The sequence below is a fragment of the Mustela erminea genome, chromosome X (assembly GCF_009829155.1).
Source record: "Mustela erminea isolate mMusErm1 chromosome X, mMusErm1.Pri, whole genome shotgun sequence".
Lineage (NCBI taxonomy): Eukaryota > Metazoa > Chordata > Mammalia > Carnivora > Mustelidae > Mustela > Mustela erminea.
The window spans coordinates 56,177,492-56,203,258 of NC_045635.1; the positions used below are offsets into that span (position 1 = coordinate 56,177,492).

Sequence of the window (25,767 nt, forward strand, 5' to 3'; positions counted from 1 at the left end):
TTTATAAACATATATTTTTATCCCCAGGAGTACAGGTCTGTGAATCACCAGGTTTACACACTTCACAGCACTCACCAAAGCACATACCCTCCCCAATGTCCATAATCCCACCCCCTTCTGGTGCGGACCAGGGGAATCCGACTGTTTAATTAAAACAAAGCATCGCGAAGGCCCGCGGCGGGTATGTTCCTTCTTTACCCAATTTGTTAAGCATTTTTATCATGAAATGATATGTTTTCTCAAATGTTCTTCCTACTCTTATGCGGATGATTTTTTAAAAAATTTTCACTCTATTAATGTGGTGTATCACATTTAATGACCTGGTTAAACCACCCTCGCATCCCAGGGATAAATCCCACTTGATCATGTAGAATGATTCTCTTACTGTACTACTGTGCTTCTGTTTTCATTTATTTCAAGATATTATTAGATTTCTCTTTTGATTTTTTCTTTGACCTATTCATTATTCAGGATCATGTTGTTTAATCTTCACATATTTGTGAATTTTCCAGCTTTCTTCTAGTTACTGATTTTTAGTTTCATTCCATTGGGGTTGGAAAAAATGCTTGGTATAATTTCAGTCTTCTTAAATTTGCTAAGATTTGTTTTATGACCTATCATGTGATCTATTCTGGGGACTATTCTAGGTACACTTGAGAAGAATGTGCATTCTGCTGCAGTTGGAATAAATGTGCTATATACATCTGTTAGTTCTATTTGGTCTAAAATATGGTTCATTTCTGTAAGGACCTACTTAGCAAGAGGCTTTCATTAAAGTTAAACTGTCCCTGCTCCCCTTCCCCCAGGGGATTCACTTAAAACAAGTCCTGGAAACCAGCTCCAGGTAACAAAGCCCAGATACAAGGGAGGGGCAGGCCAGGTAGAGACATCCAGTCAGTGGAGGGATGCATACTGTCTCCCTGGTTACCAAGGAGTATGGGCCCCACCCTTTGGGAGCCTTTTGGGCGCCAATCCTAACCAAGGTATGATAGGCTAAATCAAATGTCTACTAGGGTAAATTGTAACTCATTTGGTAACCTGGCATCACTGTGGAGTTTACTGTGTGTGTTACAATCTCTTTGTTCACCTGTGCGTGGCCAGGCCCGACCGCATGGCCTTTGCCCTTAAAAGCTAGTCTGTGAAACAGAAGGGTCGCCCTCTCTTGTAAGAGGTGCATCCCCAAACATTCGGTTAGATTCTTGATGCTTGGCGTGAAATAAAGCTTTGCTTGACCTTCGCTTTATATCAGTCTCCTCCTTTAATCACGGACCCATTATTGGGGCATAACAATGTCCATTGTTTTCTTGTTGATTTTCTGTCTGGATAATCTTATCTATTGTTGAAGTGGAGGTATTTAAGTCCTCTACCTATTGTACTTTTCTCTATTTCTCTCTTACAGTTTTTGCTGATAGTGATTGCTAATTATATATAGGTGCTGTCATATTGGGTACATATATATTTATGATAGCTACATATTGTTGATGAATTGACCCCCTTATCATTATAGAAAGTCCTTCTTTATCTTTTGTTATTATTTTTAGTTTATTCTATTTTGTCTTATGTAAGTATAGCTACCCCTGCTCTCTTTTGGTTTCCACATGTCTGAACTATTTTTTGGCCTCTTTTCACTTCAGGCCTGTATGTCCTTAAATCTGAAATAAGTCTCTTTTAGCATATCATAGGGTCCTGTTTTTTTTTTTTAATCCATCTAGCCACTCTATGCCTCTTGATTGGAGAATTCAATCCATTAATATTTAGAGTAATTATTGATAAAATCTTACTAATATCTTATTAATTATTCTTTGGCTATTTCTAGCTCTATTTTTGTTCATTTCTTGTTGCCCTTTTTATGGATAAATTGATTATTTTTTAAGTGGTGTGCTTTGATTTTCCTCTCTTTATCTTTTGTGATTCTACTGTAAGTTTTTTGTGATTGGTGTGAAACTTACATAAAACATTTCATATAAAACAGCCTATTTTATGCTAATAATTTAACTTGGATCTCATTCCAATACTCTATACTTTTAGATTTTATGTATTTATTTGAGAGAGAGAGAGAGAGCAAGTGCACAAGCAGGGCAGGGGCAGAGGGAAAAGGACAAGCAGCCCCCCCACACTGAACAGGGAGCAGGATGCCAGTTTTAATCCCAGGAAACCAGGATCACGACCCAGTCCACAGGCAGACACTCAACTGACTGAGCCACCCAGGCACCCCCATTTATGCCTTTTTAAATATTGCATATCTATTAATGTATTATCGAAACTAGCTAGTTTTCAAACTTTTGTCCTTTAGCTTTTAGAAATAAGTAGCTAACACATCACCATATTATAGTATTAGGGTATTCTGAATCTGCCTATATGCTTACTTTTACCAATGTGCTACATATTTTCACATTACTGATTAGTGTATTTTTGTTGCAGCTTAAAGAACTCTTCAGAATTTCTTGCAAGGCAGGTTTAGTGGTGATGAATTCCCTCAGCTTTTGTTTATTAGGTTTCACCTTCAACTCTGAAGGACAATTTTGTTAGGTAAAATATTCTTGGTAGGCAGTTTCTTTCTTTTAGCACTGTGAATATATCATCCTATTTCTCCTGAACTATAAGGTCTTTGCTGAGAAATTCAGGAATGGTCTTATGGTGGTTCCTTTTTATGAGAGAATAATTCTTTCTTGCTGCTTTAAAAATTCTCTGATCTTTAGTTTTAGACAGTTTTATTATTGTGTCTTTGACAAGTTGTTTTGGAATAAAATTTTGTGATAACTTATTAGCTTCATGAATGTAGATGTCCAAATCTTTCCCCAGGTTTGGGAAGTTCTCTGTCATTATTCCTTTGAGCTTTCAATCCCTTTCTCCCTCTCACTTCCTTCTGGGAGTACATTATTTTGCTGGAAGTACATTATTTTGCTTGATGTTGTCCCATAAGTCCAATAGACTTTTTTCACTCCTTTCCATTCTTTTTTTTTTTTTCTCCTTTTACTGGATAATTTCAATTGATTTGTCTTCTAACTCACTGATGCTTCTGTTTGCTCAAGTCTGTTTTTGAAGTTCTTTATTGAATTCTTTTGTTCAGTCATTGTATTTTTCAGATCCAAAATTTTTCCTTTTTGTTTTCTCTTTGTTGAAATTCTCATTTTTAAAAAAGATTTATTTATTTATTTTAGAGAAAGAAAGCATGAGCAGGAGGGGCAGAGGGAGAGGGAGAGAGAATCTCAAGCAGAATCCATGCTGAGTGTGGAGCCTGACATGGGGTTCAATGTCATGACCCTAAGATCATGACCTGAGCTGAAACCAAGGGTTGGACACTCAACCAATTGCACCACCCAGGTGTCTCTCAACTTCTTGTTTTGTTCTTGGATTGTTTCCTGATATTGTTACACTATTTATTTGTGTTCTCTTATAGTTTCTGGGCATCTGTATAACAATTATTTTAAATTCTTTGTCAGCAATTCCTGGATCTCCATTTCTTTGAAGCCAGTTATTGGAGGTTTACTGTATTCCTTTGGTGGAGAAATGTTTCAAAATTCTTTCAATCCTTATAGCCTTGTGTAGATATCTGCTCACTGGAAGAAGCAGTCACCTCTTTTAGACTTTATAGAGTTACTTTTGGAAAAGAAACCTTTCACCTATAAGTGGGGGCATGCTTAGGTGTGCTATGATCCTTAGTCTAGTGGTACAGGGTTTTAAGTGTGGGAGAACATGGTAGCACCAGGTCTAGAGGGAGTATGTTGTCTCTTTAGTTCAGGCTGCTGGGCTCCACAGGATTATCAACTGTGTGACCCTTAGTGAGCACTTCAGGGGGTCCACAGTGGATGCAAGTGTTGCTGGGTTCCCAAGTGTCACCTCTGGGTCCAGCAGCTAGAGATAATGACAGATAGCAGTGGTGGTTTGACCTGGTGTATACACACACTCAGCTGTAAGATCCAGTTAAAGGTGCCTATGTATAGGCAGGGGTCATTCGCAGACATACACATAGGGACCAGAGCAGGCAGCAAGGGCTGGGGCTATCTATCGGCTCACTGGCTACTGCAGAGTTCCTGGACATCAGTGTGATCTCACACGGGTGCACATTCTACCCTGAGGCATATATACATCAGTGGAGCTTGGTGATGGGGTTCAGGCTAGGGTGTGCAGATGCACAGCTGGAGGGGCTAGCTAAAGGCAGGCATAGTAGTGTCAGCTAGTGATCTGCTGTGATCTGCCTGATCTGGGTCCACAAACAGCTGTAGAGGCCCTGGTTGTTGGTATGCTCACACTCTGCCCAAGGGCATGCACACTACAGTGTTACTGGTGATAAGGGTTGGGCTAAGTGCATGCATGTGCATGGAGGGCCAGCTACCAGTGAGCATAATGGTGCTGGGGGGACCAGGCTTTTGGCATGTTCAACCATGTTTGCACATTCATTTTTTAAAAATATTTTATTTATTTATTTGACAGAAAAAGACATAGTGAGAGAGAACACAAACAGGGGGAGTGGGAGAGAAAGAAGCAGGCTTCCCATCAAGCAGGGAGCCTGATGTGGGGCTCGATCCCAGGACCCTGAGACAATGACCCAAGCCAAAGGCAGATGCCCAATGAATGAGCCAGCCCGGTGCCCCATGTTTGCACATTCTTACCTCAGAACGTATGTGCTGTGGTAGAAGCCAAAGACAGGTGTCAGACCAGTGGTATGTAGCTGCACAGCTGGACTAGACTAGCCCACAATGAGCACACAGTGGTAGTGGTCAGCCTAGGAGACCTAGGCTGGCATTTTCCACTCATTAAGCCGCAGAGGCCCAAGCAGGCTGTAAGCATGTCTCTTGGGCTCCAGTGGGGGTGGCACAAGTCCCAGGCAGGTACCATTTTAAACTTGGGCATCTGCAGAGATCTTGGATGACTGCCAGTGTGGTTCCTGGGCTCCATCAAGGGTGAGGGAGTAGAAAGTAACTCAGGTGGCTGGCATTAGGGAACATGACTACCTATGGGGAGAAAGCTGGTGAAATCTACAGTGGGTTCACACTGTTGAACACATACCACTGTTGAACATTTGGCTTTATCAGTGATGAAATCTGCTGAGTTTGCCTGCAGAGCAGGTATCTGTGAACTGTGATCACTCCCAGTGCATGTCTGTAACAGCCTACGCTTTTCTTCCTTATTCCTAGCCAGCTATGTACATCTCAGCTTTGCTAATCTGAGTGGGGTAAAACTGAAGATGGACCTTCATACAGTGCCCTGATAGGATGGAGAAGCTGGTTGTTCACATTATTCTTCCTTTCATAGTGAGGGGAAGATTTTCTAGCTGGGAAGTTCCTTCTTGGCACTGAACAATGACACCTTGGAGAATGGGATGATATAGGCAAATGAAGTCAGTCTTTTTTCTCTTCTAGCACAATTATTCTCAGGTTTTTTTTTTCTCTTGGTTCCACTGTGTTGCTAAAACTTCCTAAGTGAACTCTAGAGGTATGCCAAAGCTATTTGTGTTCACAAACATCTATCCAACATTGATCTTTGTGGGGAGGATGGAGAACCCGGGTTCTTCAATGTTGCCATTTTTCCCTCTAAGCCTTATGTTGCCTTTTGTTACTGATTTTTAGTTTGATTCCATTGTGGTCAGAGAAGACATTATGCATAATTCCATTTTTTTTGCATAATTCCATTTTTAAGGTCTTTTTAAAGTTTGTTTTATGGCCCAGGATATGGTCTATCTTGGTATGTGTTCTGTGGCCACTGAAAATAAATTTATATTTTTCTGTTGTTGGTTGGAGCATTCTGTAAGTTCTGTTGGCTGATAGTATTCTTGAATTTTTCTAAATAATTTCTGATTTTCTATTTAGATGCTCTTTCAGTTGTTGAGAGAGAGGTGTCATTTTTTAAAATATTTTGAGTTTTTATTTAAATTTTAGTTAACATATAGTATAACATTAGTTTCAGGAGTAGAATTTAGTGATTCATCACGTATATACAATACCCAGTGCTCATCACAACAAGTGCTCTCCTTAATACCCATCAGCCATTTAGCCCAATCCCTGCCTGCCTCCCTCCATCAACCTTCAGTTTGATAATGATCATTAAGTGTCTCTTATGGTTTGCTTCCTTCTCTTTTTTCTTTTCCCCTATGTTCATCTGTTTTGTTTCTTGAATTCCACATATGAGTGAAATCATGTGATATTTTTCTTTCCCTGAGTGACTTATTTCACCTGGCATAGTACATTCTAGCTCTGTCCACATTGTTACAAATGGCAAGATTTCATTCTTTATGATGGCTGAGTAATATTCCATTGTATAAATACACCACTTCTTTACCCACCCATCAGTCGATGGACATCTAGGCTCTTTGGGCTCAACAATTTGGCTATTGTTGATAATGCTGCTATAAACATTGGGGTGCATGTGCCCCTTTGAATCTGTATTTTTTTATCCTTTGGGTATATATATACCTAGTAGTGCAATTGCCGGGTCCTAGGGTAGTTCTATTTTTAAAATTTTAAAAAGGTTTATTTATTCATTTGAGAGAGAGAGAGAGCATGAGAAAGAGAGAGAAGAAAGAGAGAGAAGGAGAAAGAGAGAGAGAGAAAAAATGAGCAGGGAGCAAGAAGCCTGATACAGGGCTCTATCCCAGGACCTCAAGATCATGACCTGAGCTGAAGGCAGAAGCTTAACCCACTGAACCACCAATGTGCCCCTCTTTTTAACTTTTTTGAGGAATCTCCATATTGTTTTTCAGAGTTGCTGCACCAGTTTGCATTCCTACCAACAGTGTAAAAAGGTTCTAAGAGAGGGGTGTTAAAGTCTTTGAGTATAATTGTAAATTTTTCTATTTTTCCTTTCAGCTCCACAGATTTTTGTTTCATGTCTATGGAAGTTTTGTTGTTTGTTACATAAAACATAAAGGCTTAGGATTTCTGTGTTTTCTTGAGCACTTTTTATAATTCCAGTTTGATTTATCTATAGTGTTTCTGAGTGTATCTCGTTGTATATATTTTTAGTGGTAGTTTTAGGTATTACATTTTACATATATAACTCATCACAGGCTACTGGTTTCAACATTTTACCTGTTTGCTGAAATGTACAAACCTTACCTCCTTTTAATGTTCTTTATGCTCCCCCTTTTATAATGCAATTGTCTTAAACTTTTCTGTCGTATACATTGAGAATCACATCAGATCATACTGTAAATTTTGTTTTATCCCAATAAAGCTAAAACACAATTTGCTTTAACCATCAAACCCAATTGGGAAACTCAAGAGGAAAAGGAAAGTCTATAAAATTTACCCATATATTTCTTTTTCTATTGTTAATTTTTCTTTCCCGATATTTTAAGATTCCTTCTTTTGTTGTGTCTTTTTTGTTTAGAGAACTTACATTAGCCATTCTTCTAGGAGAGGTCTGCTAGCAACAATTTCTCTTAGTCTTCTGTTGTTTGGATTGAATAACTTCTGTTATTCTAAAAGTTCAGTTTCTCTCCCCTGTCCTCTCCATTCTATTGTTGAGCCCATCCATTGGATTTTTAAGTTTCATTTATTGCATTTGGCAGTTCTATAATTTTTGCTTAGTTCTTCTTTATTTATATATTCTATTTATTTGCTGAATTTGTATTTTTTTTAAGATTTTATTATTTATTTGACAGAGATCACAAGTAGGCAGACAGGCAGGCAGAGAAAGAGAGAGGAGGAAGCAGGCTCCATGCTGAGCAGAGAGCCCAATGTGGGGCTTGATCCCAGGACCCTGGGATCATGACCTGAGCTGAAGGCAGAGACTTTAACCCCCTGAGCCACTCAGGCACCTCTGAATCTGTACTTCTTTGCAGAAACTTTCTATTACTTGCCTGAGATTCTCTATTTTTTTTCAAATGTATTCCTAATGGCTCATTAAAGCATTTTTATAGTGGCTACTTTAAAATTCTTGTCAGATCATTAACATCTGTGTCATCTTGATGTTGATTTCTATTGATGGTCTTTTCTCATTTATGTTGTGATGAATCATCTTGGTAAGATTTTGACAAATGATTTTTGACTGAGGCCTGTACAATTTGGGTACTATATGAGTCTTGTTCTTACTTATATCTTCTGTTATAGCAGGCCTCCTCTGACACTACCACTATAAGGTAGGAGGAGCACTGCCTCATTTCTGCCAGGATGGAGTCAAAGTCCAGGTTTTCCACTTGTCTTCCATTGACATCTCAGTGGAAGGTAAGAACTTGTTGTTATTGCTAGGCAGGTGTAGGTGTTCAGACTTCTCACTACACCTCTGCTGATACCATTCTGGCTGGAGGAGGAGGGGTAGCTCATTACTGCTCCCCAAATGGTCTCTTCTCCACTGAAATCATAGTGTGCTAACCTTATTATCACTGAGTGGTGGTGAAAGTCCTGTATTTCTACCAAGCCTCCTCTGATGTTACTCCAATGCTAAATAGGCATGGGTGTCCAGGTGCTTCATGTAGTCTCCACCGATACCATTGAAAGTGGAGGATGGTGTCTCATTACCACCAGGTAAGGAGGAAAGTCTGGGTCCCCACTTGGCCTTCTAGACAGCACTGCATGGAATCAGGGGAGAAAGGCTCAGGTGATTGCTACAGCCTAGAAAAGGTAGAAATCTAGATTCTCCACTCAGCATTTGCTGGAAGGGGTGGAGGTAGGGCTGCGTTTTTCTTCTGTGCTATTTTGCTGGAGTAGAGAGGTTACTATCTAAATTGTTTCTGAGTTTTAGGGCTGTTTCTTTCCAGGTCCTTTGTCTAAAGAGAGTAGGCTTTTGTTGATACCTTTTTTGACTGCATCTGTTGGTGTTCTCAGGTTGTCAGCTTCTACACTACCCATCTGGGAGATGAGGCAAAGACAAAATCCAGGTGAGTTGTGGTCATGTCATTCCTCAGGTCCTAAGGTCCCTAGCCAGTCTGGTTCACCTTCTTCCTTCCATATTTGAGAGTCTTCTTGTGTTATTTTTATATATAATGCCCAGAGATTTTAGCTGTACTAAGTAGAAGAATAATATATGCATATAAAATATATCAAATATTATAGTGCATGTATATGTGTATATATGTACTTTTTTCCATCACCAAAGTGACAAAAAATTATTGAAATGAAGATTGGAATTAGGAGTTGAGCATAGGTAAAGGATAGAAATGTGTTCTATTCTTTATAGTTTGTGTTTTTTGCCAGATACATATATTGCTTATATTTTTAAAAAATCACCAACATTTAGAGCAGTAGGTACTTTTCAGTGCTTGTCCGACATGATATGTCTTGAGAAATTGAAACTTCTGTCCTCTCTTTCTTCTCAAGACTCTCTCATTTCCAGGGCCTGTGGCTCCCCTATCTCGTAGTTCCATCATTGACCAATCCTTCTCAATCTGTTTTGTAATCTCTTCTATTAGCCCTTCAAACACTGGCACTTCTTAGTTTTCAGTTCTTGGTTTAACATTTATTCTCTCACACAAGTATTCATTAGGCAAAAATATTCATTCATATTGTCTTAAACACCATCTCTATGCTGTTAAAGGCCAACTCTATTTCTCTAATCCTGTTTCCTTCTCTGACCTTAGATGTCACACAGGCTGAACTGCGTTTTTTTTTTTTCCCCTTTCAAATCTGTCCTCCTTCATTCTTATATATCTCAGTAAATGGCAACTTCATCCTTCCAACTGATCAGATTAAAAACCTGGAAGTTACCCATGACTCCTCTCTTCTATATTCCACATGTGATTTGTCAGCAAATCCTGTTGGCTCTGACTTCAAAATACATTTAGAATTTGACCACTTCTAATTTGACCATCTCCACTATTATTATCCTCATCTAAAATACAACCATTTTCTAATTGCACTGTTAAAACAGCTTCCTAATTAGTTTCTTTCCGTCTACCCTTATTTCTACACAGCATCCAGAATAGTCCTGTTAAACATAAATCAGATTGTGTTATTTCTCTTAAAAACCTCCCTTTTATCTTACTCAGATACAGTAAAATCAAAATCCTTCCAAGGACCTATAGAATTTACTCAGCTTTCTCTATTTTCTTTCTGAATCCATCTTCTTCTATTTCTTTTTTGTTTGTTTGCTTAATCTTTTTAGCTTTTTTAGCTAAAAACGATTTTTGCACTTTGAACATGATAGGCACATTTCTTCTTCAGGGATATTGTGCTTACCATTATCTCAGCCTAGAATGCTTTTCCCTCAGATTATCTGAAAAAAAAATCATTCCTTTATTTCCTATGAATCTCTGCTCAAAATTTGTCCTTTTAGTGAGTCCTTATTGTATTTTAAAATTGCAAAATCACTTTCCAACCCTTCCTATTCCTCTTCTCTGCTTTATTTTTCTTCTTAATGTTTATTACCATCTAATATACTATGTATTTTACTTATTTTGCATATTGTTTTTCTACTTCCTTTAGAATGTAAATTCTAAAGATGAATGTAAAGGGCTGTATCTCCAGGGCCTAAAATAGTACCTGGCAAATAGTGGGTACTCAATACATATTGGTTGAATGAATATCACTCAAGTAATTAATCAATAAATGAAATTTGGGCTTTAGACCAAGAGTCAAGAAATTACAGCCCATAGGCCTGCTCCCTATTTTATAAACAGAGTTCTATTGGAATATTCATTTGTTTATATGTTGTCTATGGCTGCTTTTCCAATATAAAGGCGGAGTTGAATAGTTGTAAAAGATTTCTGTGACCTGCACAGCCTAAAATACTTACCATAAATATTTGATTTGAGTAAACTTTGTTATTCCTTACTTTATTCCAGCTACTTCCTAAATACTGCTTTCTCGATATCCTTCAGGAATCTGACTTTCAACTCACAGCAAATCGAGTTTTTTTTTTCCATCTTCCCCCAAACTTTCCCATTCTCTATTTCTTATATTTATGAAAGACAGCCCCATCCATCTAGTCAGCTAAGTCAGAAATCCAGAGTTCAGACATCTTCCACTCCCGCATTTTCCACTTCTAATCACTAAGTCCTATGCTTTTCCATACCTGTTCCTCTTCCCACCACCCTGACTCAGACTACAGTTATTTATTGATCTGACAATGGCACTACCCTCTCTCCTGTAATCTATCCTTCACACTACAGACAAGATAACATCTCCTGAATGTAAGTCTATCCATCATACTATTCTACTTTTAAGCAATGCTTTCCCAAGCCTGTAGGAACAATGACAAACATTCCAAACTCTTCAACGAGACAAGACAAGGTCCTTTTAGGACCTGGCCCTGTTTGCCTACATTCACATCTCTGGCCACTGCTATTTTTATTTCATGTTCCAACAATACCAAATTTCTTGAAGTTTAAGGTGTTTGGCCTTTGTTCATGCTGGGTCATCTTGAAATTTCCTTTCCCTATTTTCCTTTATTTCCACATTTAGTACTTACATAGGTTGTACTTCTCTGCAAGTACCCATCCTTGATAATCTCAAATTGTCCTCTATGCCCAATAATATCACCATTCAAAAATGATTGATCAGGCAGCATTTCATAGTGATTAAGTACATCAACTCTAAGCCGGGCTACTTGGATTTAAACCCTGTCTCTCTTACTAGCTAAGTAGCCTTGGACATGTGACTTTCACATAGTATAGGTTTATTATCATCTTCACATTTCAGCTAAAAAAAATGACTATCAGAGAAGTTGTTTGATGTTACACAGATAATATAGAAGAGAATGCCAGTTGCAATCCAATATATATTATCTTATTTTCTTTTAGAAAAAGAACTAAAGACTAATCTGGGCACTAGAGGGCCCCAAATGAAAACTATACTTCCTTAACTCATCCACCAGATGTGACCACTGGATTATTTTGGAATGGTATTTACATACCATTTATTTACATAAAAGTGATATACGTGGTTTCCAGGTCCTGGCCTTAAAGGAAAGTGTTATATCCTTCATTTGACTTTCTTTCATCCTTCTCAACTGATATAATATAGAAGGTATTTATTTGGTCATGCAGGTGAAGCAGTACCTTAGAGATGGCAGAACAACAAGAAAGAAGGAAACTGGGTTCTTGCCCCTGTCAAGTCACCATACCAGCACTGGAATACCTTACTGGACTATTTCCTAATCAAGTAATAAATGTTTCTTTTGTTGGAGCCACTGTGTTTGTATGTAGAGTCTTAGAAACCTAACCTGTATCCCACCAAATATAGGTTAGTGGTAATAAAGGTGGTAAGTGGCAGAGCTTGGGTTTAGACTGTGTCATTAGACTCCTCCCCCTGCAGAAAAGTTTTTATTGAATTACACCTTCCTAGGATGTTACTGGCTGCTAGAAAGCTTAGAGCCAGATGAAGGGCCATCTGTAACAAGTGCACAGGACTTGTTAATGATTATTTCTTGTCTAGCCTCATTCCTGGATTCATTTTCTGTCTCTATACTTAATTTTTCTTTTTCATTTGACCTAATTATAATGTATAGTACCTTGAGTTTTATATACCATATAAAATATACCACGGTATTTTTGTTTTTGAAATGAGATGAGGTTTAAAAAGAATAGGTATTTCTTTATGGTTTCATTATACATGCAACACTTTTATATCTATCATCTTCATTTGTATATATGGCTATCTTCATATTAAGCTGTTAACTCTGTAAAGGCAGGAACAATGATTTTTTTTCTTCTTCTATAACAAGTACATCTGATAATGGTGTCTGATAATAAAATAGTTACAGAATTGAGCCTAGTGTCTGATAATAAAATAGTTACAGAATTGAGCAATATTTGCTAAATGAATTTCAGTGTCAGAAATGCTATTAAATGCCATTGTGTCATAATGGTATTTCCTTCCATTACCAGCTTGAGCAAGGGAGGGAGACACAACTCTAAAAGGTGGTTAGGAGAAAGTGTCACATGCTTGGAGAAGTGATAGTGAGAACAGGGAATACATACCTTGATGAAGTGCTCGATTAGAATTTCCACCACAATGTTCTGGAATTTGATGTTCATCATGGCAGCAACAGTGTCCTCCTGAGCTCTCATCAGAGTGGGCCCAAAGATAACACCCATGTTGGAGGGGGTCATAAGATTCTCTTTGCTGTGCTCACATACACTGCCAAAAGAGAAAAAAAAATGATTAACAAAATTTTCTCCAAGAACTCCTTGTAACCAAGACTATGTTAGATGATATAGGGGGGAAGAGAAACTAAAAAGTAGGAGAAAAGGCAAGTCCAAAATATATACGAGAAGAAAATACCACAAAGAAAACAAGTAGCAAAGAATAAAAGATAGTATATTATTAGGTACCTAAGTGAGACATAGCTAACTTAGTAGCATTGTAGGAGTTAAGAGAAGGAGAGTAGGCAGCTATAGTTAGAAAGTTATTTAGAAAGACAGGAAAGAAGCAAGACAACATTCTAGGCAACAAATATAGCATGTATAAAGGATGCATAAAAAACCCAAAACACTTAGAGAAGTACCTACCAGCTTCACCAGTCTGACTTCAGTCAGGAATCTAGCCCCTCCCCCACCCCTAGTTTGAAAGTAAAAAAACTCAAAGAGCTGGAAGGGATCTTTAAAATTAGCCCTTTATCATCACTGTCCTCAATTTACAGATGAAATATCTCTCTCTCTCTCTCTCTCTCTCTCTCTCTCACACACACACACACCCCAAAACAAAAACAAAACAAACAAACAAAAAACCCAGAGGTCCAAAGAAGAAAGGGGATTTCCTTGAAATCAGTCAGTCAGTCTCATCAGAGTAAAGCCTGCAATCACCAATATTCTGATCCCTAATCACTCTCCTTGCTAAAATTCTCTGTAGGGGCTTTGTACCTCTTATAGGATAGGGCCAACTCTCTTCAAAGTTGCAATTTATAGCCTATTTTCTAATCCTAGTGTACAGGTTGGACTCCGAATCTGACCTAGGTTTGAATCCTAACAGTACCACTCAATTTTGCAACAGTATTAGTGACCTAACTTCTCTGGACTTCAGTTTTTCTGCATGCAAAAATAGTATCCACCTCAGAGGGCTGTTACATAGAGTAAATTGCTTTAGAATGGTATCCTGGAAATATTGCATTAGAAATCTCTGCTATTATTATTACCGCTCTAGGAGTCTCCATCTGAGGACTGCTGACCTCTGACACTCTCGATACACTATACCATTTAGATTAGGTTTTCTGGCTATACCATGTTGTTTCATGCCACTCCTTCTGCTTAGAATGTCCTCTTCCTTCTGAATCTAAATAATGTCTATTTATCCTTTAGGTGACATCTCCTTCAGGGCTATCACAGCCTATTGTCCTCTTCTTGACTGACACCATTGGCAAGCAAATACATTACAATTTTCTGTTTCTTACCTGCCTCCCTTACCAGGTGGTAAACTTTCAAGTGCAAGCGCATGTGACTCATACAAAGCAGGTATCAGTTAATTATTTTTAATGGAACTGAGTGCCTCCACTGCTCTTTCAAATAGTACTAGAGGCAGCAAATAAAGTATAGGAAGCTGTTTGGGGGCAGAGAGGTGAGGCAGTGAGACAACCCATCTCAAACACTAATTTTCAAACTCCCCCCTACCAGGTAAATGCCCCTGAGAGACTGACCCCATCAATAGGCATGCTCTTTTTACTAAGTGGGTCATTGCCTGAGACAGAATCCTTAGACAAACCCTGATGAAATCTGTTAAGCCACTGACAAAGGCTGGGTTCCATTCACGTGATAATGAACAGCAACTATTCACAGGCATTTTTACTTTGGGGCTGGTGATGGGTCCCTTTAACAATTTAAATATTTCGATAATTACCCTTATTATTTAACAACAATATTTTTGAGATGTTAAAATGGAAAAGCTACTCCATACCACCACCAAGTGGCTAAACCACTAGTAGCAAGGCAAGGACACTTATGTAACAGCCTCCAACATGTGTGAATGCTTATCTCCTTTTGTGAACTCTGAAAGGAATGGACTTCTGGTAAACGTGACAGAGCTCACTTAATATTCCCAACTCCAAAAAGGCAGAGTGTTTTATCTCTGAATGCTACATTCACAGAAGGTAAAGCACTTAATCAAGGTCACACAGTTTGTGACTTCATGGCAATACAAGGATTCAAATTCATATTTGTTGGGTCACAAGTCTTACAGTCATCCTATTGCATCTCAGTGCTTGCTTATCTAATTCCTGTTAAGGAAACAAAATGCTTACAGGGTTCCCTTTAAGCTAATGCCACATTCTATTTTTCTAAGTGAGGTTCCTGGTATCCCATTCAGGACATTATTTTTCTTCTTGTCCTTCTTACAAGATTTGGAAGGTAAGCTATTTTGGAGGGAGATTTTTTTGCATTTGACATCTCTCTTTTTATTATACATTATCATTAAGAGGTATAATTCACACTCAAAAGTGTGAGATAGGGCGCCTGGGTGGCTCAGTGGGTTAAGCCGCTGCCTTCGGCTCAGGTCATGATCTCAGCGTCCTGGGATCGAGTCCCACATCGGGCTCTCTGCTCAGCAGGGAGCCTGCTTCCCTCTCTCTCTCTCTGCCTGCCTCTCCGACTACTTGTGATTTCTCTCTGTCAAATAAATAAATAAAATCTTTAAAAAAAAGTGTGAGATAATGAGAGAAATAAAATAAAAATAAGAGCATTGTTAGTAGTGAATTCTATTATTAATTCTATATTAATTAGGTAGGAGTTTGTGATATGACTTGGCAGCAAACATCTTAAATTCTCTAGTCCACATGGACTAGCGACAATGGATAAAACTTCTGGAACATCAAAATTTAAAACAAAAAAAATGGCTATCAGAGAAGGTTGTAAAAAGCCTCCAGTTTAGAAAAATAATTTTGATTAGAGGGCTTAGATCAGAGGTCATAAATTAAAATGTGTATAAAATAGAACTACCTTATGATCCCGGAATCCCACTTCTGGATATATACCTTGATGAGAGAAAAGCTCTCTCAAGGACTGATATACAAGGGAAGCCATTTTAGATTTCTTTTTTAGTTTTAGCATGACTGTACACAAACATTGTTTAAATCAAAAGCCTGATTTATGGCTCAACATGTATTCATTGTACACCTACTTTGGGAATGCGCAGCCTAAAGGAAAACCATCATGTCCTTGAGATGTCAGTCAATGTTCCTACTCCCTATGATGTGGAGAAGAAAGGCAAAAGAAATGTAGATAAAATTAAATTTCCTTACAACTTGCAGCCCACTGAGAAATAACCTGAGATATGCAGGGTGTGACATTCCTCAAGGAACTCATGGTTACTTTAGTGTTGATGTATTGCTAGAGATTAAAAGGAACTTTAGCTTGACAATAGCCAGACCTGAAGGATCCTTTAAATTCTCTTTAACATGTGGAAATCCCTTTATTGACCTCCCTTATCTCTGTGACCCAACTTGAATGTATATAGTCAATTGCTCCACACAGTCACAGTACACCAATTTTACCCATGGGTCCTATTCCATGCTTTAATAAAAACCTTCTGCACTGAAAATGTGTCAAGAATTCTTTCTTGACATTTTTCTCTCAGAAATTCAACATCACCTGCATTCCTGTATGAAAAAACTTGTGATCCCTGTCTATGTGCTAATCTATAATATTTTGAGCCTTTATAAGATGTAAAAAAAAGGATGTAGACCCACAAAAAAATGTTCATTTTCTGGAACACTTCCTCCCTTGTAAAGACCATGTTTCCTGGTCAGCTGTCCTAACTTGGGCTCAAATGAAACTCTCTTTCTACTTTTATTAGGGATTCTGAAAGGTTTGTTCATTTTGCATAGACAATCCAAAGGAAATGAAAAAACTATATCAAAAAGATATGTGTAGTCCCATTGCAGTCTTATTCACTTTAGCCAATATATGGAAGGAAACGAAGTGTTCAACAATGGACAAATAGATAAATATATACATATAATAGAATGTTAATCAGTTTTAAAAAAGAAGGAAATTCTGCCATTTGCTACTATCTGGATGAACCTAGAAACATGTTAAATGAAATAAACTGGACATAAAAAAAACAAATACTAAACAATTTTGCTTATATGTAGAATCCAAGATAGTCAGACTTAGAAGCAGAGAGTAGAATGGTGGTTGCCAGGAGCTGGAGGGAGGGGAAAATGGGAAGATGTTAGTCAAGAAGTACAAAGTTCCAGTTTTAATAAGATGAATAAGTTCTGGAGATCTAATATATAGCAGCGCATATAGAATTAATAATACTGTATTATACTTAAAATTTGCTAAGTGGGTAAATGTTATTTGTAATCACCACAAAAAGAAGAAAATTAAATTAATTATGAAATTAGATATATTAATAGCTTTCTTGTGGCAATTATTTCACAATGTATATATAAACCAAACATTAAGTTGTATATCTTAAATATATATAATTTTTACTTCTCAATTGTACCTCAATAAAGACAGAAAACATAAAAACTGAAGCAGTTCATTAAAGCTGGTTCCATCACTTATGTGATTTTTGGCTTATTTTTTTTATCCCACTTATGTATTCTCTCATCTGTAAAATGAGACAGTTACTAGGTCATCTGAAGATGCTTCCAGCTCTGCCATCTAATGAATCTAAGAAAGTCCTTCTCTTGAAAGTAATGGGGGGGATTCATACATTATGTGTATATTGTTGGAAGAACATAAAGTGTGCTTGTCTTTCCCACAATAAACACCACCAACAACAGCACTATAAAAATACCAAAACAACACAAAACAAACCCAAAAGCAAATATCTCAAAACAACAAACAAACAAAAAAACCCTAAAATCAAATAGCTAAAAAAAACACCTTGTATCAGGGAAGAGAAAAAGAAAAAAACTGGAATAAGCGCAAGCCTCTCGATTCAACTTTAAAAAACAAATGATCTCTTTTCAATAAAAAATAAACTACAAGGAAAAAAAGATGTAGAAATCTATAGATTGGGGACACAGTAAAAAGATAGAAGCCCTCTAGTGCCTGGAATGGGTCAGCCAGTTAAGAATCTGACTCTTGGGGTGCCTGGGTGGCTCAGTGGGTTAACGCCTCTGCCTTCAGCTCAGGTCATGATCCCAGGGTCCTGGGGTCTAGCTCCGCATAGGGCTCTCTGCTCAGCAGAGAGTCTATTTCCCTTCCTCTCTCTCTGCCTGCCTCTCTGCCTACTTGTGATCTCTGTATGTCAAATTAAAAAAAAAAAAAAAAAGTCCAGGGCTAAGAGTCAAGGTGGCGGAAAAGTAGCAGGCTGCGACTACTTCAGCTAGCAGTAGATCAGCTAGATAGCTTATCTAAAGATTGCAAATACCTGCAAATCCATCGGCAGATCGAAGAGAAGAAGAACAGCAATTCTGGAAACAGAAAAATAACCACTTTCTGAAAGGTAGGACTGGCGGACACGTGAATCCAAAGCGACCGGAAGATAGACCCTGGGGGGAGGGGATGGCTCCCGACCAGCGGCAGAGCAACGGAGCACAAAATCAGGACTTTTAAAACTCTGTTCCACTGAGGGACATCGATGGAGAGGCTAAACCGGGGCGAAGCCCACGCGGGGTCAGCGTGGCCTCAGGTCCCGCAGGGTCAGAGAAGGATCGGGGGTGTCTGAGTGTCGCAGAGCTTGCAGGTATTGGAACGGGAAAACGGGCTACAGAGAAAGAGCTGACAGTAAGCTTACAGCTCGGTGTTAACTTGAACCAGCCACAGGCTCGGTGAGCTCGAGCGCGGCCGGAGGTCAGGCAGACTGGCGTTACTGGACGCTGTTCTCTGAGGGCGCACTGAGGAGCGGGGCCCTGGGCTCTCGGCTCCTCCGGGCCGGAGACCAGGAGGCTGCCATTTGTATTCCCGTTCTCCGGGTCTCTATGGAAAGCGCTCAGGGAACAAAAGCTCCTGAAAGCAAAGCCAAGCGGATTACTCAGCCCGGCCCCTGGTAAGGGTGGTGCAATTCCGCCTGGGGCAAAGACACTTGAGAATCACTACACCAGGCCCTCCACCAGAAGATCAGCAAGAAATCCAGCGAAGACCAAGTTCACCTACGAAGGAGTGCAGTTTCAATACCAAGGAGAGCAGCAGAATTCCAGAGGAGGAGAAAGCAAAGCACAGAACTCATGGCTTTCTCCCTGTGATTTTTTTCAGTCTTGCAGTTAATTTAATTTTTTTCTTTTTCCTTTTTTTTTTCTCGCCTTCTGGTAAAATTTTTTTTTAACTTTTACCTTTTTCTTTTTATCGTTTTTTAACTAGTTTATCTAATATATATATATTTTCTTTTTTATATTTTTCTTTATTCTTTTTCTTTTTTTTAATTCTTTTCTTTTCTTTTTTTTTTTTCTTTTTTTTCTTTCTTCCTTTTTGAACCTCTTTTTATCCCCTTTCTCCCCCCTGACGATTTGGGATCTCTTCTGATTTGGTTAAAGCATATCTTCCTGGGGTTGTTGCCACCCTTTTAGTATTTTACTTGCTCCTTCATATACTCTTATCTGGACAAAATGACAAGAAGGAAAAATTCAACACAAAAAAAAGAACAAGAGGCAGTACCGAAGGCTAGGGACCTAATCAATACAGACATTGGTAATATGTCAGATCTAGAGTTCAGAATGACAATTCTCAAGGTTCTCGCCAGGCTCGAAAAAGGCATGGAAGATATTGGAGAAACCCTCTCGGGAGATATGATGAAAGCCCTTTCTGGAGAAATAAAAGAACTAAAATCTAACCAAGTTGAAATCAAAAAAGCTATTAATGAGGTGCCATCAAAAATGGAGGCTCAACTGCTAGGATAAATGAGGCAGAAGAAAGAATTAGTGATATAGAAGACCAAATGACAGAGAATAAAGGAGCTGAGCAAAAGAGGGACAAACAGCTACTGGACCACGAGGGGAGAATTCGAGAGATAAGTGACACCATAAGACGAAACAACATTAGAATAATTGGGATACCAGAAGAAGAAGAAAGAGAGAGGGGAGCAGAAGGTATACTGGAGAGAATTATTGGGGAGAATTTCCCCAATATGGCAAAGGGAACGAGCATCAAAATTCAGGAGGTTCAGAGAACGCCCCTCAAAATCAATAAGAATAGGCCCACACCCCATCCTTAATAGTAAAATTTACAAGTCTCAGTGACAAAGAGAAAATCCTGAAAGCAGCCCGGGAAAAGAAGTCTGTAACATACAATGGCAAAAATATTAGCTTGGCAGCTGACTTATCCACAGAGACCTGGCAGGCCAGAAAGAGCTGGCATGATATTTTCAGAGCACTAAACGAGAAAAACATGCAGCCAAGAATACTATATCCAGCTAGGCTATCATTGAAAATAGAAGGAGAGATTAAAAGCTTCCAGGACAAACAAAAACTGAAAGAATTTGCAAACACCAAACCAGCTCTACAGGAAATATCGAAAGGGGTCCTCTAAGCAAAGAGAGAGCCTACAAGTGGTAGATCAGAAAGGAACGGAGACCATATACAGTAACAGTCACCTTACAGGCAATACAATGGCACTAAATTCATATCTCTCAATAGTTACCCTGAATGTTAATGGGCTAAATGCCCCTGTCAAAAGACACAGGGTATCAGAATGGATAAAAAAACAAAACCCATCTATATGTTGCCTCCAAGAAACTCATTTTAAGCCCGAAGACACCTCCAGATTCAAAGTGCGGGGGTGGAAAAGAATTTATCATGCTAATGGACATCAGAAGAAAGCAGGAGTGGCAATCCTTATATCAGATCCATTAGATTTTAAGCCAAAGACTATAATAAGAGATGAGGAAGGACACTATATCATACTCAAAGGGTCTGTCCAACAAGAAGATTTAACAATTTTAAATATCTATGCCCCCAACGTGGGAGCAGCCAACTATATAAACCAATTAATAACAAAATCAAAGAAACACATCAACAATAATACAATAATAGTAGGGGACTTTAACACTCCCCTCACTGAAATGGACAGGTCATCCAAGCAAAAGATCAGCAAGGAAATAAAGGCCTTAAATGACACACTGGACCAGATGGACATCACAGATATATTCAGAACATTTCATCCCAAAGCAACAGAATACACATTCTTCTCTAGTGCACATGGAACATTCTCCAGAATAGATCACATCCTCGGTCCTAAATCAGGACTCAACCGGTATCAAAGGATTGGGATCATTCCCTGCATATTTTCAGACCACAATGCTCTAAAGCTAGAACTCAACCGCAAAAGGAAGTTTGGAAAGAACCCAAATACATGGCGACTAAACAGCATCCTTCTAAAGAATGAATGGGTCAACCGGGAAATTAAAGAAGAATTGAAAAAAATCATGGAAACAAATGATAATGAAAATACAACGGCTTAAAATCTGTGGGACACAACAAAGGCAGTCCTGAGAGGAAAATATATAGCAGAACAAGCCTTTCTCAAGAAACCAGCAAGGTCTCAGTTACACAACCTAACCCTACACCTGAAGGAGCTGGAGAAAGAACAAGAAAGAAACCCTAAGCCCAGCAGGAGAAGAGAAATCATAAAGATCAGAGCAGAAATCAATGAAATAGAAACCAAAAAAACAATAGAGCAAATCAACGAAACTAGGAGTTGGTTCTTTGAACGAATTAATAAAATTGATAAACCCCAGGCCGGACATATCAAAAAGAAAAGAGAAAGGATCCAAATAAATAAAATCATGAATGAAAGAGGAGAGATCACAACTAACACCAAAGAAATACAAACAATTATAAGAACATAGTATGAGCAACTCTACGCCAACAAATTTGACAATCTGGAAGAAATGGATGCATTCCTAGGAACAAAGAAACTACGACAACTGAACCAGGAAGAAATAGAAAGCCTGAACAGACCCATAACCAGTAAGGAGATTGAAACAGTCATTAAAAATCTCCAAACAAACAAAAGCCCAGGGCCAGATGGCTTCCCGGGGGAATTCTACTAAACATTTAAAGAAGAACTAATCCTATTCTCCTGAAAATGTTCCAAAAAATAGAAATGGAAGGAAAACTCCCAAACTCATTTTATGAGGCCAGCATCACCTTGATCCGAAAACCAGACAAGGATCCCATCAAAAAAGAGAGCTATAGACCAATATCCTTGATAAACACAGATGCGAAAATTCTCACCAAAATACTAGCCAATAGGATTCAACAGTACATTAAAGGATTATTCACCACGACCAAGTGGGATTTATTCCAGGGCTGCAAGGTTGGTTCAACATCCGCAAATCAGTCAATGTGATACAACACATCAATAAAAGAAAGAACAAGAACCATATGATACTCTCAATAGATGCTGAAAAAGCATTTGACAAAGTACGGCATCCCTTCCTGATCAAAACTCTTCAAAGTGTAGGGATAGAGGGCACATACCTCAATATCATCAAAGCCTTCTATGAAAAACCCACCGCAAATGTCATTCTCAATGGAGAAAAACTGAAAGATTTTCCGCTAAGATCAGGAACACGGCAGGGATGTCCATTATCACCACTGCTATTCAACATAGTACTAGAGGTCCTAGCCTCAGCAATCAGACAACAAAAGGAAATTAAAGGCATCCAAATCGGCAAAGAAGAAGTCAAATTATCACTCTTCGTAGATGATATGATACTATATGTGGAAAACCCAAAAGACTCCACTCCAAAACTGCTAGAACTTGTCCAGGAATTCAGTAAATTGTCAGCATATAAAATCAATGCACAGAAATCAGTTGCATTTCTCTACACCAACAACAAGACAGAAGAAAGAGAAATTAAGGAGTCCATCCCATTTACAATTGCACCCCAAACCATAAGATACCTAGGAATAAACCTAACCAAAGAGGCACAGAATCTATACTCAGAAAACTATAAAGTACTCATGAAAGAAATTGAGGAAGGCACAAAGGAATGGAAAAATGTTCCATGCTCCTGGATTGGAAGAATAAATATTGTGAAAATGTCTATGCTACCTAAAGCAATCTACACATTTAATGCAATTCTTATCAAAGTACAATCCATCTTTTTCAAAGAAATGGAACAAATAATTCTAAAATTTATATGGAACCAGAAAAGACCTCGAATAGCCAAAGGAATATTGAAAAAGAAAGCCAACGTTGGTGGCATCACAATTCCAGACTTCAAGCTCTATTACAAAGCTGTCATCATCAAGACAGTTTGGTACTGGCACAAAAACAGACACATAGATCAATGGAACAGAATAGAGAGCCCAGAAATAGACCCTCAACTCTATGGTCAACTCATCTTCGACAAAGCAGGAAAGAATGTCCAATGGAAAAATGACAGCCTCTTCAATAAATGGTGCTGGGAGAATTGGACAGCCACATGCAGAAAAATGATATTGGACCATTTCCTTACACCACACACGAAAATAGACTCAAAATGGATGAAGGACCTCAATGTGAGAAAGGAATCCATCAAAATCCTTGAGGAGAACACAGGCAGCAACCTCTGCGACCTCAGCCGCAGCAACATGTTCCTAGGAACATCGCCAAAGGCAAGGGAAGCAAGGGCAAAAATGAACTATTGGGATTTCATCAAGATCAAAAGCTTTTGCACAACAAAAAAAACAGTTAACAAAATCAAAAGACAACTGACAGAATGGGAGAAGATATTTGCAAACGACCTATCAGATAAAGGACTAGTGTCCAAAATCTATAAAGAACTTAGCAAACTCAACACCCAAAGAACAAATAATCCAATCAAGAAATGGGCAGAGGACATGAACAGACATTTCTGCAAAGAAGACATCCAGATGGCCAACAGACACATGAAAAAGTGCTCCATATCACTCGGCGTCAGGGAAATACAAATCAAAACCACAATGAGGTATCACCTCACACCAGTCAGAATGGCTAAAATCAACAAGTCAGGAAATGACAGATGCTGGCAAGGATGCGGAGAAAGGGAACCCTCCTACACTGTTGGTGGGAATGCAAGCTGGTGCAACCATCCTGGAAAACAGCATGGAGGTTCCTCAAAATGTTGAAAATACAACTGCCCTATGACCCAGCAATTGCACTATTGGGTATTTACCCTAAAGATACAAACGTAGTGATCCAAAGGGGCACGTGCACCCGAATGTTTATCACAGCAATGTCCACTATAGCCAAACTATGGAAAGAACCTAGATGTCCACCCACAGATGAATGGATCAAGAAGATGTGGTATATATACACAATGGAATATTATGCAGCCATCAAAAGAAATGAATTCTTGCCATTTGCGACAACATGGATGGAACTAGAGCGTATCATGCTTAGCGAAATAAGTCAAGCAGAGAAAGACAACTATCATATGATCTCTCTGATATGAGGAAGTGGTGATGCAACATGGGGGCTTAAGTGGGTAGGAGAAGAATCAATGAAACGAGATGGGATTGGGAGGGAGACAAACCATAAGTGACTCTTAATCTCACAAAACAAACTGAGGGTTGCTGGGGGGAGGGGGGTTGGGAGAAGGGGGTGGGATTATGGACACTGGGGAGGGTAAGTACTTTGGTGAGTGCTGTGAGGTGTGTAAACCTCGTGATTCACAGACCTGTACCCCCTGGGAATAAAAATATATGTTTATAAAAAATTAAAAATTAAAAAAAAAGTCCATAAAAAAAAAGAATCTGATCTGACTCTTGGTTTCAGCTCAGGTTCATGATCTCATGGATCCTGGGATAAAGCCCTGTAACAGGCCCCATGATCAGTGGGTTGTCTATTTGAAGATTCTCTCCCTCTGGCTCTTGCCTCACTCATGTGCATGCATGCTCTTTCTCTCTCAAATAAATAAATAAATCTCTTTAAAAATCCCATAGAGGCCCTATCCTATATAAAGACCTGGCCTCTGTGTTTATTAGCCCTCTAAGTGTTTATGATACACACCAAAGTTTGAAAACTACTACTATAGATCAGGGTTCAATGAAGTATGGCTCTTGGGCCAAATGTAACTTGCCATCTGTTTTATTAAATAAAATTTTATTGGAGCATAGCTCTGCCCATTTCTTCACATATTATCAATGGCTGTTTTTGTACTACAAATGTAGAAATAAATATTTGGGACAGAGTCTATATAGCTCACAAAGCCTAAAATATGCATAACCTAATCATTCATGGAAAACATCTGCAACCCTCTGCTAAAGATTAAAAGAGGTTTAAGAAACATTTTAACAGATGTTATGTGTGGATATTATTTGCATCCTGATTCAAGGAAAAAACACATGACATGTTTGAGACTTAGAAATTTAAACACAGAATATTTGATAATAAGTAATTATTACTAACTTATGTTTAGACATCATAATTGTGTTTATGTATACAAATAATTTTCTTTTTTTCAATACACATATTAAAATATTTATGGATAAAATAATACGATGTCTTGGATTTACTTCAAAATAATATGGGGGAGGGTAAATGGAAATATTGATGAAACAAGATTGGCCACATGTTGATAACTATTGAGGTTGGGTGATAGGCACATGAGAGGTCCATACATTGTTCCTTCTATTTCTGCATATACTTGAAATCTTGCATAATAACAAGTTTTTTAAGGGATAAGATACTAAGAGAGGGAGAGTGAGTCAGTGTCTGTCACAAAGTGAGCAGTCCCCATTCTTGAGGATAGTGCCCGTAGGGCAGACAAGTTTGGTTTCCTCCACTGGTTTTATATTAACTTCAATTTACTTTTTTATTTTATTTTATTATCTATAATTTCTTTTTTTCTTTTTTATTATTATATTCATTAGTTTTTGATGTAGTGTTCAATAATTCATTAGTTGTGTATAACACTCAGTGCTCATCACATCATGTGCCCTCCTTAATACCCATCACCCAGTTACCCCATCCGTCCACTGTCCCCGTCCCTTCTGTAACCCTCAGTTTGGTTCCTGGAGTCCAGGGTCTTTCATGGTTTATCT

General features: G+C 38.5%; 1 protein-coding gene and 1 long non-coding RNA gene across 7 annotated transcripts in view; one reads left to right on the plus strand and one right to left on the minus strand.

Annotated features, from left to right (window-relative positions):
• Positions 1-25,767, minus strand: part of OPHN1 (oligophrenin 1) — a 558,586-nt gene that overhangs the window by 118,631 nt on the left and 414,188 nt on the right. For all 6 annotated transcript variants that reach the window (XM_032329488.1, XM_032329487.1, XM_032329486.1 and 3 more), the window contains one exon: positions 12,857-13,016. In XM_032329488.1, coding sequence (XP_032185379.1) covers positions 12,857-13,016 — 160 coding nt within the window. The remainder of the gene's footprint in view (positions 1-12,856; positions 13,017-25,767) is intronic.
• On the plus strand, positions 112-24,556 carry LOC116582114. The gene is made up of 3 exons (XR_004282384.1): positions 112-205; positions 6,874-6,880; positions 24,546-24,556. It is a non-coding gene; the product is annotated as an uncharacterized LOC116582114 (long non-coding RNA).